Source organism: Elephas maximus, chromosome 16 (assembly GCF_024166365.1).
Source record: "Elephas maximus indicus isolate mEleMax1 chromosome 16, mEleMax1 primary haplotype, whole genome shotgun sequence".
Classification (NCBI taxonomy): Eukaryota; Metazoa; Chordata; class Mammalia; order Proboscidea; family Elephantidae; genus Elephas; species Elephas maximus.
The window spans coordinates 53808382-53826260 of record NC_064834.1 but is presented as its reverse complement, the minus strand read 5'-3'; the positions used below and the strand labels follow the sequence as shown (position 1 = coordinate 53826260).

The following is a 17879-nucleotide window of genomic DNA, read 5'->3' as shown; positions in this document are numbered from 1 at the left end:
ATACAAAAGCTAGGATGATCCTTCCAGTGAGTACTCTATAAATATAGTAAGTCTTTTCAAGAACAGAAGCTGTATCTTCTTTCTTTCTAGCTGTCCTCAGTAGTCAGAGTACCTTATCAATGAAGTTATTACCTAAAAGTGGCAGTCATCCTGTCTTCTGGAACATGGAGAAGTAAAATGGTAGCGGAATTCTGAAAACTGAGCTCATATTGGGATTGGTGCCCAGCTACTCATGAGGAGATATGTCTACAACCTGAGTTTCCACTGTGCCAATAATCATCACTGTCAAAATTGGAACCTATTGTCTGTCTACAGCCACCATTAAAAAGCAGCTCAAATACAAGTCTTGAAAAGACAAATTTTGTAATTTGGGGATGGAGTTGGGGTGAAGAACTACTTCTATCTGAAAAATGACTTTATAATAAAGAACAACTGGTTCCTCTATTGTCACCCGAAGGCCCAACTGAAAAGATGCTGGATTGGTCATACTATCCACCCAAACACTAGATTGTCCATTATGCAAAACAAATGAACTCAACAGGGCAATGGCCTGGTGGGCAAGGCAGGCTGATCAAACGCAGTACTTCCTGGGCTGGCTATGTCATTTCATTTGCCACTTCCAACTACTTTTTTGGAAATTCTGCAAGTTGGATCAGTAAGTTAAAACGCAAATAGTTTCCTGTAACATTTCCAACCCATTTATTTTAAATCAATAAATGTAAACAATAAGTGCTATCCCTCCCACACAACACAAACACGCACACAATTTCAGAAGGCCAGAAGGTAGCAAGAAACTGAGTTCAGTCATTCTAAGATCCTAGATAGTTTTCTCTTCCAACACTAAAAGGTTTTGATGCTCCTTATTAACTACCTCACCAAGCGAAAGTGCAGTGTTTCTGACTGCTAGGATCAGAACTAGGCCACAAATCCTGGTCACATACTAAAACTAATGCCGAGTACAAATAACATTTATTGAGTGCCCACTACATGCCGAGAGGTGTTAAGTTGTGCCTGCTTTTAACTGTACGACATGCTGTAACTAGGTCACTGCACATACATGCTACCACTTTTGAGAAGTGCATAAAATGAACAGAGTAATCCCCGAACAGATGTTTCCATTTGTATCATCCACAGAGCCTAGAGTAGGGTCTTGTATACCTGAATTTATTAAAAGCATACACGTTTCTAAGTTGTGCATTAAAAAACACTATACTATTTCTCATTTCTAAGAGCACGCTTTACCCTTAGGGAATTTTTACAACTTTACAACACAGCAGTTTATCAAAGGTCATCACAGTGCCATAAACTGCACTCTTTGGGGTGATGTTTGGGATTATGTTCCATCATTCACCCTACTACTTTTAAATTGATCCAACGTCTCTCATGATGCTTTTCACCCACTAAAAATAATAGACCAACAATACCAAACTTCGCCAGATTCAAATCCCTCTCTGCTCTCCAGCCAAATATGTTATAACAGAATGGCTTCCTTGTGATTAAACCTCATCTCCCTAGGCCAAGGGAAGAGAAGACCTGGCAGGAAGGGAGGTGAGTATGCCAACTAAAAAAAATACACCAGAAGAGATATTTGTAAGAGACTGTATAAAAGAAGGAACAGGCTCAGAAGAAGTCCAGTGTTTACATACAGATCCAGACTGGCAGTTGAGTTGTCCTATAAGAGGAAAGCCTTCTCATAGCCCAGCCCCTCATGCTGCTGGCCTCAACCCTTCCACACCTCTTCTCACTTAGTGTAGGCTGCACTCGTTCACCATCCAGTATTAATGAGGCAGTTCAGTTGTATTGAGACAATCAGACCTAACTGGACGCTATATAGGATCTAGAGGCTCTCATATCTAAGCTTTAAAAACCAACCCTTAAGAGTAGATACAATGCTGCTTGGGTTTGTTTTCAGCTTTTGAGGACTGGGCTCTTCGGGACATAGAAAGCTTCGGAAGAGAGGAGTTGAAGGCTAGGTTACACCTGGGAACACAGGAAGGATTCGGGCACCCGCAACGTATCTCAAGTCAGAGCTGAATCGCCTCTCCTGTAGCAGGAACCTGACCTTTGCCCCCTCTACACCTCCAAGTTCCCTACCACAACAATACATCCCTCGTCTTACTCCTGCCCTCTGAGCCCTTAAGCCACCCCGGACCGTCCAACTTAAGGGCCTTCTCCTTGTATTCCCTATCGCGATGTCAGGCCGACCTTCACGACACTGGAACTCTACAGGGAGACTTCGCTGACCTGTCAGCGGATCCAAAATGGCGGGGCCTAGTCCCAGGACCGGCAGCTGCTGCTCATGTCCAGCCCGGGCCCCGGAGGTGTCTCCAAGTGGCTCTCCCGGCTCTGATGGTAGGTGGAAGAAGGGAAGGAGCCCGCTTCCTAGAAGTTGAGTCCGAAGCCACAGTGGGACCACGAAGTCGGCCGGGATAAGTCGGCCGGGCCGGGCGGTGGAGCCGGCTACCTTCCCAGTCAGCTCACTGACGTGGTAACTAGCCTCAGTCTAGCCCGCTGCCTGGTAACTGCGCGAGCCCTACCGCACACAGCCAATCATAGCTTTGTACTATGAAAAGTGGCATTCCAGTTATCCAATCGAAGAAAGGAAATAGGCTTCAGGAGGCGGGGAGTGCCTAACTAGGCGAGATTACACGGGACAGAAAAGGGTAGATAGGGGACAACCAACGGATACTAGGACTCTCTGACTGACAATTACAAAAGCCAATGAACAATGAGGAATTGTGCGGAGCTGTTGGAGAGGTGGAGTTAGGTCGAGTTCGGTTGCAGTGTGCGGCTTGACAGTGGCTGCTGGGCATTATGGGGAGAAAGACAACGATTTGCTGGAAAGGGGGCGGGGTCCTTTTTGAGCCTGAGCTGGCGCCCCGACTTCCCCGGGACACACCCATTCATAGTCACCTGAACCGAGACCAAGCCCCTTAAGGGATCATTCTTTTTCAGGTGGTGCTGGGCTACCTCCATCGTAGGATCAGTTCGGCGTTCTATCTCCACCCTCCCCACCCCCGCCCCCTTACCCCACCTGCCCGCCTCCCCCGTCTGCCTGTCTGCTATTTGGCTTTTCATGGGTGTCTCGGTTAGCATCCCATCCCAGTTTCTGCGTCATCTGTCCCATTCCTATCATCCAGAAATACAGAAAATGGAAAATGACAGAAACCTTGGATATCTAATTCAAGGGTCCTCATTTTACTTAGCAGGAAACTGAGGCTGGAAAGGTGGCCCCACGTTCACACAGGTAGTTAACAGCAGAGCAGAGGGATAAACACAAGTATCCTCACCCTCAGCCCAGCTAGCTTTTTCACTGTCGCTCTCTACCTCCTATGCCTTAATCCTATCAGGCTGTGACTCTGACTCTGCCGCCTAATATCAAGCCTCAACGCTCACTGTTATTAGCTGCCTTAGACTCTGCCCCACTCATGGCAACCTCATACACAATGGAAGGAAACGCTGCCCAGTCCTGCACCAACCCCATGATAGGTTGGGGATCTGACCACTGTGATCCATAGGGTTTTCGTTGGCTAATTTTCAGAAGTAGATCACCAAGCCTTTCTTCCTAGTCCATCTTAACCTGGAAGTGTTGCTGAAACCTGTTCAACATCACAGCAACACCAAGCCTCCACTGACAGACAGGTGGTGGCTGTGCACCAGATGCACTGGCTAGGAATCAAAACGAGGTCTCTCATATAAACCAAAAAACCAAACCCACTGCCATCGAGTCGGTTCTGACTCATAGTGACCCTATGGGTCAGAGTAGAACTGCCCCGTAGAGTTTCCAAGGAGTGCCTGGTGGATTCAAACTGCCGACCTTTTGGTTAGCAGCCATAGCACTTAACCACTATGCCACCAGGGTTTCCAAAGTCTCTCATATAGAAGGTGTGAATTCTACCATTGAATCACCAATACCCCCTTCAACACACCTTACCTACAAGGAAAAAAAGCTAATCATACAGGTTAGATCATGTCACCAGTGACAGGAAACTGAAGTCTTTCCTGATTGCTATAGAAATACTAAGAAACCTGAGGGCTGGATGCCCACTACAGTCTTCACTTTACTGCTCCCAGCTGCCTCTTTTTCTTGCAAGAGATGACAGAGGTTACTAGAATATTCAGAACTGCCTAGAAGTGAGTGTAGGAAGAAGATAGGAGGATGAGTTTTCTCCTTGCATGTTGAATGGTGCAATTCCCAGCCTATCTGCTGAAGTGGAGCCCACGTGCTCCTGCAGACCTGAAGAAGCTGCTGAGGGGCAGTGAAGAAAGATACCAATCCTCTCCCCGTTTCCTCCCATCTATGGATGACACAAACCCAAGGAACCTCCATACCTAACCTCATAGGAATGCAGTCTCAAGACCAGGCAACCAGGGACCATCCATGTGCTAGGTCCTCTAATTTGAAGAACCCATCAGACATGATATCAGACCTGAAGAACTCCTCAACAGCTCTCTGCACATGGATGTTGGCCTCCTGGTCTCTGGGCCCAGCAGAGAATCTTTCCTCTTTCACCCAAAGGGAGTCAGGGAAAGAAGATACAACCACCATAGCACCCTTTCCACAGCATCTCTAAGCCGTTTTCCTCTTCATTTCAAAACTGAGAGTTGATCTGGACCTGTCTCAGATTGTGAGGTAATGGATAGCCAACTGGAAAATCCTCTAAGTTAGCCAAAACTCCCTACTCTCCCATCTCTACTCCCACATACTTCCAGAAATTCACCAACCTTGCCTAAAAACGTGAAGTGTGATTGTAGGTTAGAAATAAGGAGGAGAGTGATGACAGTGCTGTAGCCCCTCCTACCCACCAACCATCATCTCACCAGGCAGAACATCTCCCTCTTAGATTTCAGTATGACATGTTTATTGAGTTTCTACATTACGCCTAGGGATATAAATATGAGGACATGGTCCTTGCCCTCCTAAATCTCAGTCTAGTGGAGGACAATATATAAGCTGATCCCTTCAATATGGTGGATGGGGTAATAGAGGTTACTTGCAAGGAGGATCACAGGAACAATAATAGGCTAGACATCTGATTCAACCCAGCCTGACTCCACACACTCCTTGGGGTTCTGTCTTGTCCCTTGCAACTCCCTAACCAGCAAGCAGGAAGGTCACACCTTGCTCACAGGACTGAACTGGGTACCACTAGGGGGAAGCCAGGCCTGTGAGGCTGGGAGAGCAGAGCCTGGGCAAGCCGTGGAAGCAAACCGACAGGCAATCCGATCACACCTCTGAGAAGCGCCCAGTCGAAGCCCTGAGGCCCAGCGGGAGCCTCCTTTAATTATCTGGGTTGGGAGGAATGATAGTTACTTGTCCAAGGTCACTCCATGATGGTGTGGTTGGTAGCAGGGTTGGAATACCCGCCTTGGTCTGTCTCATTCCAAAGCTCTGCTTTCTTGATGAAGCCACCTTCCTTGGAAGAGAGGAAAAAAGAGGAAAGAGAGAGTAGAAAAGAGGAAGAGAGAAAGATGGGAGGAAAAAGAGGTGCAGCAAGTCAAAGAAGTTAGTCTCAACGTGGCAGATGAGGAAGGAAAAGGACAAAAAGGAGCTAAACGGCGGAAGAGAAAGAAGAGGAAATAAAGGCGAGAGTGGGAGGATTGGAGCAGAGACAAAAGGGCGGAGAGACGGACAGCGACAAGTGGAGAAAATCGGGGAAACTTGAGCGGAGGCGAAGTCTGAGCGCAGCGATCCGGAGGCCCCTCCAGGCCGGTGCGCCCTCCCATCCGGCGCCCCAGCGGCCCACCCCGGCAGCCCTCTCCCCTGGCACCCCTTCATTCTCTCTAGGTGGCAGCCCTGCCCTACCTAGACGCCCTCCAGCCCTGACTCCCCGGGGCTACCCGGCCCGCTCTACTCTCGCGGGCTTGCCTCTGCCAGTGTCCTTACCCGAGCCGAGTCCCGGCCACGTGGGGAGGGGAGTGGCCCAGTTGCTGAGGCTTGCCTCCGATTGGCCAGGGGGCGGGATTCTTGGCGGGCCGTCGGCCGGACCCCTCCCCCGAAGGCGGGGTCTGAAGACTCACAGCTGGAAAGGGCGGAGTCCGGGGAGCGCAGCTGGAAGGGGGTGGGGCCCGACCCGCGAGGCGCTCGGCGGCGGGCTGGGGGCGCCCTGGCCTGCCATAAAGTGAATGGGCGCCGGCGGGGGGTAGCAGTCCGCGGTAAGGCTCACGCTCTCCCTCCGCGAGTCCGGGAGCGCCAGGCCAGTCGGCGGCCCGGGCGCAGGGGGGCGGCCCCCACCCCGGCCGGGTGCCCGGCCCCTGGCCCCTGCCTGCCCTCCAGACCGCCGCTGCCGAGAATCTGCCTGCTGCGGGACGCACTGTGAGTGCTCGACCATGCGCCACGCAGGGGCTCCCTGGACCAGAGGGCCAGAGATGAACCTAGGAATCCCTGAAACAGGACCTGGGGCGGCTGGACTCCGGTGCCCGGGGAACAAGGCCAGGCTGGGAGGGCGGACTGCAAACCTGGGGCGAGGACTTGGAAAGAGGGAAACTCGGGGTCAGGACCTGAGGGACCAGAAAAGGGAGACTCGGGGGACCCTGAGGGAAGCCGGAGCCCTGAAGCCAGGACAGGGGCTCCACGAGGCAAGGAGTAGAGAGTCGGAAACCATTACCAGAAAGCGCCCTGGAATCCCGGGGCGCGGGGCAGGCGGCCGTGGCAGCCGAAGGGGTTGCTGAGGTCCTGGCCAGCATGGCGAGTTCTTCGCTGCCGCCCAGCATGGGGGCAGTTGGCGGCGCCTGACGCCCTTCCGCCCGGGCTCAGACCCCTGGTCGCACACGCTTCCCTTCTTAGCTGCTCCGCAGTTGGAATGGGAGCTGTGTTGGGAGAGTCTGGCCGCGACCGGGTCAGATGGCCGCTGTGCGGGCACAGTACCGAGGCTAGGCGGCCCGAGTGACTGGGCGGCGGGTCTGGCGCGTCCGTCTTAGGGTGTCAGGGCCTGGATGGGTCCCGGCCTGTGGCCGCTTCGGAATCGGACGGAATGCCTGCGGAGCGGGGCTCCAAGTGGACAGAATGTCCGGAGAGACGAGGTGGGTCTCGCCCAAGCAGGCTCTGTGGCGGGCAGCCAGACAGAATGTCCCTGGCCAGTGGCATGACCGTTTACCCAGCAGCGCCTGCCCAGCTGCTGCTTGTGCGGTGGGGTGGGCTGCAGTGGGTCGCCTAGAACCCCAGTTTACACTTTGCAAACTTGTTTCGGCTCTCCAGGGTCTTGGGGGGAGGGGGGCGGGTGGAGCAGGGATTGAGAGTAAAGGTTGCAACTTGGCCTTGAGGTGGGGTCAGGGACGGATTATCCACTAAGTAAAATAGGTACAGGTTTAATTGTGCTTATTTACTAATCTGTAGTGCACAATTTCACGTAGGTTTCACCACATCTGTGAAATTGTGCGCTACAGATAAGTAAACACAATTAAACCCATTTATACCCTGCTTATTTACTGTAAACTGGTGCATACCATGCTTACTGGTTAATCCGCCCCTGTCAGGGTGGCAATGGGAGACATTCTCTCTCCAACCCACAGTAGACCAGAGCATCAACCTGACTTCCTGAATTGAAATCTAAGGAGAGAATGCCATGATGGAACTGCTAGTAGGAATCAAGACCAGGAAAGGAAGGAAGGAATGGCAATGGGAGGTCAGAGAGAAGCCAAGCACAAGTCCCTGACAGCTTTGGCTTCCTCACAAACTCAGAGTCAGCCCCCAATTCTAGTGCAGCTGACCAGGCACCCCCAGACATCTTTGGCTGGATCCCAGCTCAGCTTGCTAAAGGCTCCTTCCCCACAGGGGGCAAGAGCCCAGGCAGAAAGTGGGAACTGCAGCCTCTAGTCCCTTAGCAACAAATCCTATGGTCCTGTTTCCCTTTTTGCTTTCTTGACTCCACCATCCTCAACACCACTCTGGTGGCTTAGAAAAAGTAGGAAGGAGACAAATGGAATTCAGGCCCATATGACCCTCCAAGCCTGATTGGAAAGGATATCTCAGTCGTACCCAACTACCCCCTTCGCTTTCCCTGTGGCTGCGGGAGGGCCCTGACTTCCCTGACCCCAGCTGAAAAGGACAGAGTAGAAAGAACTCTCCAGAGTCCATGTGAGTGAGTAAAACAACCCAACCAGGGAATGAGTTTTTATGGGGGCAAATGCAAGGCAATGTGTTTAGCAATGAGTAAACAAGTGGGTCTCAACCTTTCTCACTCTCTACCCATGAGTGACAGACAATACATACAACTCACACATATCCCTCCATCCCTCAATGTTTAAGTTTGCTTTTAGGGTCGCTATGAGTCAGAATTGACTCGACGGCACTGGGTTTATCTCCATCTAGGGCATAATTTCTTAATCTTTTCTTTTTTTTTAACCACTTGTCCTTTTTTGGTAAACATAGAATCACACCCCAATTACCCCCACCAGATTCTGATACTCTTTTCAGGGGCTTGTGCTGTCATTACCTTTGAAAATCACTGAAATTATGGGTGAAATGAAAACTTCTGAGTCAGGAAGGGAATAAGGGAGGCATTACCTTCACCCAAAGTTCTACTTTTGACAAAAAGATGAAAAAGCAATGGCATTATAATAAAGATGATTAGAAACAAAAGAGAGGCTCCTTCCCCACTCTTGCATAAAACCACATAGCTGAGTACATGTCTGGTCACTCGTCCTTAAAGAGACCTAGAGAAGGGTCAGAGAATGGTAAGCAGAATGGGGAGCCAGAGGCTGCTGAAGAGAGCAAATTTCAAAGCTTAGACCTCTGGAAGGTGAGAGAGAATGGAAATCCACAAAATAAGGAAAGGTCTAGATGAGCTAAAGACTTGTTTGGTCCCCAAATCCTGAAATCGGAGGGAAGGAGTCCTCTTTAAACAAGAGTGATGCAAGTTTAGAATGAATAGGAAAATGTTCTTTGGCACACAGTGGGCAGCAAACTTTCAGAGCTCATTTCCAGAGAGGTGGTAGGAGCAGGAAGTAGAAATGGAATCTTTTAGGGCTTGGGAGGATCAGTGCGTATCAGAGCCACAAATGGCTGCTAGGGTAGAGGGGGCGAGAAGTGGAAAGAGTCTGTCTGGTCACTGATCTTAGGAGAACTGGGTTCAAATCTCCTCTAACTATCTATTCAAACTTGCACAAATTCTTGCCTTCTTAGAGATGAAATGGGGATGACCATTTCTGCCATGTAGGATGGTTGTAAGAGCGAAATGAAATCATGTACAGTGAAGCCTATGGGAGCCAGAACTCGACAGGACTGCCTTTTTTCCAGGTTTCTCAAGTTTTCCACCTTTGACAGGGTGCGGTCTTAGCACGTTTCTATTTTTCCTTTTAGTGGAAAGTATTTTAGTTTTCCTTCTCTGACAGGTTTCCACCTTACGCAGGTTCTGGTTTTCACAGGTTTTAGTGTATACGAAAGCCATTTGCAAATGGAAAAGCACCATAGAAATAAGGGGCATTATTGCTATTATTATGCCCAAACTGTAAGTCCCCTGTAATGACAGAATCCTTGACTTGGAAGGGTGGGGTCTCAAGCCTTAGAGTAGCTTGGTCACATCCCTGATCCAGCCACAGAAAAGTTCTAAAAGATAGATGGGACACCCTCTCCTAAGCTTCACATGCCAGCCATCACCCCCTGTCCTCCGGAAAGAGCTCTGGGAAGCTCCCCAAATACTCCACCCCTCTACCAGGCAAAACATCCTGATCTGATTCCTGTCTACCCCGTGCTCAAGGATATGAATATGAGCCCAGGATCCAGCCCAGCAAAGGGAGGGCAGGAGCAGCAGGCCAGAGCTGAGTAGAAGGGTGGACACAAGAGAAGATAGGGGCCACTTAAATCTTTGTTTCTTACTTTAAATGATGCCTCACAGAGTGGGGTGAGGAGGCAGTAACTAAGCTGAAGAATTCAGTAGGTCCTGAGCTTTGGCAGTGTCTGGAGTGTTCAGCCCGTGGTCACCTGCAGGGACTAATGATAAGAGTGATGGGGAAGGAAAGGAAAAGAAGATGTGGGAGTGGGGTGAGAGGGAGCACTATGGAAGAAAAAAAAAAGATAGGGAGAAATCACTTTGGAAGCTCTCCCCACCTCGCCTTTTCCATTGTTATCCTACCCTGGGCCTTCTTTACTTTACATCTTTTAGTTAATAGTTTTCCCTGTCCAATCCATTCTGCTCACTATTGCCAAATAAAGATCCCAAAGATGCCAGTTTTATGTCACTCCCATACCCAAAGGCCTCCAGTGACTCCTACTGCTTGGAGTAATGCTTCTCAGTAGGTGGTGTAGTGGGATGAGGGCAGTGCAGGAGTGGGAGGGGCATGACACTGCTGGCTAAAACATGGCCTGCTTTCCTGGTACATTGATGTCACTTGAAGATGAGAGGCTTTATTTTTATATTAAAATATCTATGACTAAAGTATGAAATAGAACATAAAGCTGGAGATCTCATAGAAATTTCATACTGGTGGCAGCTGTTTCAGGTTGTACTCCTAATCTCCCAGGGTGAATGTGTTCTCTTACTGGTCTTAGAGGGTTTTTTTATGGAAAAACTGAAGACATGTTAGCCTAGACTATCAATCAGAGGCCCTCTCAGCCTGACCCATTTTTCTCTTCTAATCTCCCATTGCCACACTGAAACTCTGGCCAAGCTAGCCTCCCCATTGCCTTCTAAACCTGTCAGCCCATTCCTAATACTGCTCTATTATTTAGAAGGTCCTGTCCCTTCTCTGCCTTTCCAACTCTCAGCTCAGCCGTATGCCTATATTCTCTGAGCCCCTAAAACCTGATACCATCTTACATGGGCTTCCATCTCTCCGATCTTCCACAATCTGAGTCTCAGGCCATGCAGCCCATCGTTTCATCCTGTGCTCTGTTTGCTTCCCAAACCGTAGGCTCCTAGAAATTAGAGTCTGTGCCTTACCACTCTTGGGGATCCCTCTTAGCACTAATAATTGCTGCCAAAAAGAAGAAAGGAAGGGAAGGGTGTGGTGACCCGTTTCTCTGATCCCTGATTCACCCCTTACTACCTAAAGTGCATTGAATCATTGCTGCCTCCACTTAAGTCTTGGAGTTTCATTTTGGGGCTGTGAGCCTGGTCCATAGCTGTCTTCATTTGTTCCCATTTGTGCACTGCTGTTCAGCCAACCAAACAGTCTGGGTGTTCAGCCTCCCTAAGGAACATGCAGCCATGCACACTTAAGGACCACACTTCAGTTTCAGGTTTATAGGGTGGTTCTGTACCAGTTTGGTGCTCTGATTTACACCTGTTCTCCAACTTGCTGCTTGCTGAGCTAAGTCTCAGCATCGCAACTCTAGCCCCTCTTATTTTTCTCTTCATTCAGTCCCTGTAAGAGAAAGGTTTTCTACCATTTGATTTCCAGGTTGTGGCCCCTGTTTTGGGCATTATTTTTGCAACCACTTGGGGGCTGTCTGGCTGTGCCCCTGGTTTACCCCTCTGGCTTCAAGGTGAAAGCAGGCCCACACAGCAGTTGTCTTCTTGCCATGGGCTCATGTCCCTTTGTAAAACATAGCCTCCCCATTGTGGCCTTTCTGACTTATGATAAGCTCTGCTCTCCACCTTAATATATCCTGGATATTTTGTTCTGGCTGCAGCCCGTGACAGGCTGTACTTTAGAATCAGACCTATAGACTCTCTGTTCTCCCTAAGGCTGGGATTGCTACCCTGACACCAGTGGGCCTGGGCCATACATCCCCAGCAGGGTGTGTTAGAAAGGCCAGGAGCAAGGCAGGCAGCCCTTTGCCAGAGCTAGACTCATCATCATTTTTATCTCTTGACTCCCTTTGGCCCTGCTTTGTATTTCCTACCAGCATCAACCAATCCTGCAGTGTCCAGACCTATTGCTGTCCCTATCCACCAAGAGAGGTGAAGTCCCTGGCCTAAGTCCCAACTACCAGCTTCCTGACCTCTAGCAGTTTGGGGGAGCTTAATCCTCAGCCAGCCTGTCTCCAGCTCAGACAACAGCTTTGCACCCCCCAGCCTCTGCCTGACCCGCCCACCCGGACATGAGTCTGACAAAGACCTATGCCTCTACCCCTTATATCTCTCTATTGCTTGCCTAACTTTAGCCTTCTTTCCTTCTTTTTTCAGTTTCATAACTAGGGCTCTTCACAGCCTTGTCCCCTCTCTCTGCTATTACTAACTCATTCAAGAACCTGAAGGCTTCATTCTTTCCTTTACCAGTCCCTGGTCCCAAAGTGGTTCCCATCCTGGGTTACTCTGCCCATTTTACTGTTACCCCATTGACTGGATCCTCCTTTGTGTTCGGAACAGAGTTCACAACACACTTTTACATCCCTCTCTAAAATGCATTATTGTTAATTGCCACTGAGTCAATCATGACTCATGCAGAACCCATATGTGCAGAGTAAAACTGCTCCATAGGGTTTTCAAGGCTGTGACCTTTCAGAAGTAGATCACCAGGCCTATCTTCTGAGGCACCTCTGGGTTGATTTGAACTGCCAACCTTCTGGTTAGCAGTCGAGCACTTAACCAGTTGTACCACCTGGGAACTCCTTCTGTTCACCAGAGAAATTCTTCACTGGGAGATATAGTGCCTAGGAGAAGGATGGGGAGGTGAACCACCCAAGCAAGGGCAGAGATGAGGATTTGATATTATTCACTGCTCAATCCCCAACAGCGGATATACCAAAACCAAACCCACTGTGGATGAGTCAATTCCAACTCATAGTGACCTGATAGAACAGAGTAGAACTGCCCCATAGGGTTTCCAAAGCTGTATATCTTTACAGAAGCAGGTCGCCACGTCTTTCTCTTTCAGAGTGTCTGGTGGGTTAGCAGCAGGGTACTTTAACCACTGAGCTACCAGGGATCCTTGCCCGCAGATAGAAGGTGGTAAATAAACGTTTGTTTAATAAAAAAAAAAATTCTCTGATAGAGTTTTACTCTATCTGTTATTACATGTTATGCTTTGTTTAAACCTTATAACAATACTGAAGGTAGGTTGAGAAGGAATCATAATCTTTTTAGAGATGAAGAATATGCCCAGAGACGTGAAGTAACTTGTCAAGGTCACATAACTAGTAAATTGGGGAACCAGGACTTGAACCCAGATCTTTTGACTCCAAGCCTTATTTCTTTGGGCTATACCAGATTGAATCTCCTCAGTGGGGCTAAGCAGTGTCTATCCTCTCTTCTATCCTCTCTCCTCACCCCATCTTCTTGCTCCAGCATTCTCATGCCTTCTCCCCACTCAGCAAAGCAGGCTCTCTCTGGCAGCCACTTAGTGTAGACCACTCTCGTGGCCCCCCTTGGCCTCCTCCTCTCCCACACAGAGTCCTCAGTTCCTGGGGCTGAGAGCTAAGGTTCAGAGGGGCCAGGAAAGGGAGGGGGAAGGGAATAGCTAGCTCTAAAACAGCCCAGGCAGCTGTCCCTGTCACAGAGAGAGGAGACTGTGTGACGGTGTGTGTCTGTCTGCCTGAATGTGGCAGCACATGTGTGGGAGAGTGTGTGTTTGTGTGCCTCTAGCTCCAAGTGCAAGTGCTTATTATGTCTGAGTAGGGGCCCGTGTATGTCTGCATGTGTATCTGTCTGTCTCTAGGAACACACAGCTTGAACTGTGCTTTCTGAGCCTCATCTTTTACTCTGGCCCTTATCCCTCCTCACCCTGCCTCCTTCTGCTGAAATAGAGGGTGAAACCAAGACCTAGGTATGGAATGCTGGGGAAAGGCGAGTTTGGAAAATTGGAAGCAGAAGGGAAGGATGAGTGGCGATGGTGGGATTTAAACCACCCCACCCCCCCAGGCAAAACCAACTGTCCCTCTTCCCGGCTCTGAGTTGCTGGGTGCTCCAGTGGCCTCTGGAGAAGTCCAGGGCATGGTTTGCATTTTGAGGGCATCTTGGATATGAAGTAAGGGGAGACTTCAGAGCACCACTTTTTCTGGCTCTCAGTTCTAAGCCTTTCTCCCTCATCTTCCCAGCTGATTTGGGAAGAGTTGTAGTTGAGGCTGCAACAGGTCCCTCCCAAGGGCATCTCCCTTCCATCAGAGCATCGGAGCATTGTTGGGCCAACGTTTTCCAGCCCCAAGCCCCTGGCTCCTGACCTCAGACCTGGAAAGGGAGGTAAGCTGAGCACACCCCCACCCCTAGCCTGACTTCTTCCCTTCCTTCCCTGTTTCCCTCCAGCCCTGCCTCTTCAATCCCAAGAAAAGGTCCAAAGTCTAGTCTCCTCTGCCTGTGGAAAAAGCAAAGACTGTTTCTCAACCTCCTGTTTTGACCTCTGTCCCATTCCCAACCTGGCCTGAGAGGTGAGGGGCGGGGGTGGGGGGGGAGCAGCTGTGATCTCTGAGCTGGTGGAAGGGGGCATTACCAAGTGCAAATACAGGCTGCTGCCCATCTGCGCCTCCCGTAAAAAGGCTCCTAATAAATTCAGAACAGCCAAATGACACACATCTCAATCTAGACTAATCCAACACATTAATGCCACCCTGCACAGCCTGAATTAAGCCCCCGCTATTTTTTAAGGCACTGGGTGGGTTAAAGGGGAGGGGGTAGTGGAGGCAGGTGGACCCCTCCCACCCAGCTCTCTAATCCTGTCCCCCTGGTCCTAGCCTCCTTCAGTTCTTTGACCAAGAGGCATCCGGAGTCCTGAGCCCTGTAAGTGCTCTTTCCACTTCCACCAAAGGAGTCCCAGGAAAGCCAGCAGGAAAGAAGTCCTTGCAGGGGAGAGTTGGAGAGGGCCCCGAGAAGGTTCCTAGGCAATGTCAGGCCAGGTTTTGGATAGGGAGAATAGGCAGGATGGTGGTTTAAAGAAGCCCACACCTACCACCTGGGCTGAGCCTAGTAGAGGCCATGCATGAGGGTGGAGCCACGACTGGCGAGATGACATGTGTGTCTGGTCAGGCACAGGAACAGACAGTGCCCAAGAGCCCAGCACTTTGCAAACTTGTTTTGATCCTGGAACTCCTTCTGGAGAGAAAGCAAATAAAATCTCTCCAGAAAGCATAAACAAAATAGACAAGAGCTAAGGTGCCCTATGTGAAGCAGGCCTAAGCAAGGCCAGGCTACAGTCCTAGCCCAGTCCCTGAGAGGGTTTCTGGGTAGTACCTCAAACACAATTTGAAAAGGCAAACCAAGAAAAAGTATTAGCTTAGGAGTCTCACAGACTTCGTTCAGATCCCAGTCCCACTACTTACAAGCTCTGTGACCTTAATCACATTACTTCAAGTCTCAGGTTCCTCACCTGAAAAAGGGTGCTAATACTTAATCTTGATTGATTCTTGTGAAAAAAAAGAAAAGATTCTTGTGAGGGTGAAAAATAATGAGGTAAAGGCACGTAATACCCATTGTCGTTGAGTCAATTCCGGCTTATAGGGACCCTGTAGTGCAGAGTAGAACTGCCCCCATAGGGTTTCCGAGAAGCGCCTGATGGATTCAAACTGCTGACCTTTTGGTTAGCAGCCGAGCTCTTAACTACTTTGCCACCAAGGCTCCAAAGGCACATAATAAGTATTCATAGATGACAGCCGTGATTATTATCACGGGAGAAATATCAGACTTGTTTGACAATAAAATCTGTCCCAAGGGAAAAGAATAACATGTTTGGGTTGAGTCTCCAATGTGATTGGCTAAGGGGCGTGTTGAGTATATGGGGATATTATGAAGTTTTTTAAAGATGTGAGGGTGTTGTATATGGTGTGCAATAGTGTCCATTTTTGTGAATTCAATATTTATTGAACACCAACTGTGTACCAGGCACAGTTCTAGCTGCCCAGCAGTGAACAAAGTCTAGTTTATACATCTGTGCATAAAATCTCTGAATATAAGCCCTTTTCCCTTTAGGCTGCTATTTGCCCATTCTACCCTAGGGCAACCCACACAGCTGGATGGCTGAGAAAGGGGGCAGGGAATTTAGGGGGAAACACTACCAGAAATCTGATACCCCTGAGATTTTACCCCCATTAATGTGGTCTGTGTCTTCTCTTCCCTACAGATCCCTCCCTCCATGGAGTTCGGCTTGCTCAGCGAGGCAGAGGCCCGGAGCCCTGCCCTGTCGCTGTCAGACGCAGGCACTCCGCATCCCTCTCTCCCAGAGCACGGCTGCAAGGGCCAGGAGCACAGCGGTGAGCGCGCCCCCTTCTGGGAGTGGAGGAGATACAGCTCAATGCCTAATGGGGGTGGGATCTCCGGGTGGAAGCCAGGGGTCGGGGTGAAGAGGACCCTGAGTTGGGGGAACATGAGCAGCCCTGGCGCCCTGTAACTGACCCCCAGCCCCGCCCCCAGATTCAGAGAAGGCCTCGGCTTCGCTGCCCGGCGGCTCCCCAGAGGACGGCTCTCTGAAGAAGAAGCAGCGGCGGCAGCGCACGCACTTCACTAGCCAGCAGCTGCAGGAGCTGGAGGCGACCTTCCAGAGAAACCGGTACCCAGACATGAGCACGCGCGAGGAGATCGCCGTGTGGACCAACCTCACCGAGGCCCGCGTGCGGGTACGGCTGATCCCGACCCCACTCCGACCTCCCTCTCGCTGCCGCTCACCGGGCAGCTTCGAAACCCGCAGCCTGTGATTCTGCCCGTCCTGCGCCATGCTCACATCCAGCACCCACTGCCCACACACCCCTACCGCTGCCACACGTCTTCTTCCCACCGACCGTCCGGCTCTGCTCTTACCCCACCCTCCCACCAGACCGCGTCTTTCTTCGCCCCTGACGCCGTCTCTTGTTCCCCAGTTCACCTCTCCTTGACCCCATCCTACTTCTTCCCCTGCCCGTGCTGCAGTCCTGACTCCCTCCCATCCCACCCGGTCTGGCTGCTCCGCGACCCCCGGCCGGGTCTCCAGACACCTCACCTTGTCTATCCTCTGCCCGGCTCCCTGCCCGCCCCCAAACCCCGCCTGGACGTCCACCCCCAGCCGCCCCGACTTGTGGGTCAGCCAACGCCGCTCCGCCTGGCCCTGACGGCCTTTCTCCCGCGCCCGCAGGTGTGGTTCAAGAACCGGCGCGCCAAGTGGCGCAAGCGCGAGCGCAGTCAGCAGGCGGAGCTGTGCAAGGGCGGCTTCGCTGCGCCGCTCGGGGGTCTAGTGCCGCCCTACGAGGAGGTGTACCCCGGCTACTCGTACGGCAACTGGCCGCCCAAGGCGCTCGCCCCGCCGCTGGCGGCCAAGACCTTCCCGTTCGCCTTCAACTCGGTCAACGTGGGGCCTCTGGCCTCGCAGCCCGTCTTCTCGCCACCCAGTTCTATTGCCGCCTCCATGGTGCCTTCGGCCGCGGCCGCCCCGGGCACCGTGCCAGGGCCTGGGGCCCTGCAGGGCCTGGGGGGGGCCCCCCCCGGGTTAGCTCCGGCCGCCGTGTCCTCGGGGGCAGTATCCTGCCCTTACGCCTCGGCCGCTGCGGCCGCAGCTGCAGCTGCCTCCTCCCCCTACGTATATCGGGACCCGTGTAACTCGAGCCTGGCCAGCCTGAGGCTCAAGGCTAAACAGCACGCCTCTTTCAGCTATCCCGCTGTGCCCGGGCCTCCCCCGGCCGCCAACCTCAGTCCGTGCCAGTACGCCGTGGAACGGCCTGTGTGAATGGCCCGGCCTGTGGATCACCCCCGGGGGTGGGGGCGATCGTTTACAACCTCCTGGGCATGGGGTCGTCTTGACTGGCTTGCCCCTACCCCAGAGTCTGAGAGGAGTGCTTGGGCAGCTGGTGGGCGGCCAGCTCAGGACAGGGACTTCACCTTCCTAGCCCTGAAGTGGGACTGAGCCCTACACACAGACCATGCCCTTGGGACTAAGGCCAGGAACAGGGACCCCAGAGGCCAACTCACCCTTGGTCTATCCCGCCTTCTCCAGACTCCATTTCCTCCATTTTCAAAGATAAATAAACGTGCGCGGACTCTCAAAAGTTTGATGACTGAGAGTTAGGCTGAGCCCTCTCCCAAACGCGAGCTTCATCTTCCTCC

The 17879-nt window shown here is 51.3% G+C and overlaps 2 protein-coding genes across 9 annotated transcripts in view; one reads left to right on the top strand and one right to left on the bottom strand.

Moving 5' to 3' along the window:
* GBF1 (golgi brefeldin A resistant guanine nucleotide exchange factor 1) overlaps positions 1–2506 on the bottom strand; it is a 133742-nt gene extending 131236 nt beyond the window's left edge. For all 8 annotated transcript variants that reach the window (XM_049855275.1, XM_049855267.1, XM_049855271.1 and 5 more), the window contains exon 1: positions 2245–2506. The gene's annotated coding sequence lies outside the window, so the exon portion shown is untranslated. The remainder of the gene's footprint in view (positions 1–2244) is intronic.
* A 13436-nt stretch (positions 2507–15942) lies between these two features.
* On the top strand, positions 15943–17502 carry PITX3 (paired like homeodomain 3). Its single transcript, XM_049855296.1, has 3 exons — positions 15943–16060; positions 16221–16423; positions 16915–17502. Exons 1-3 carry the CDS (start codon positions 15943–15945, stop codon positions 17500–17502), a joined length of 909 nt encoding a protein of 302 aa, XP_049711253.1.
* The last annotated feature ends 377 nt before the right edge of the window (positions 17503–17879 follow it).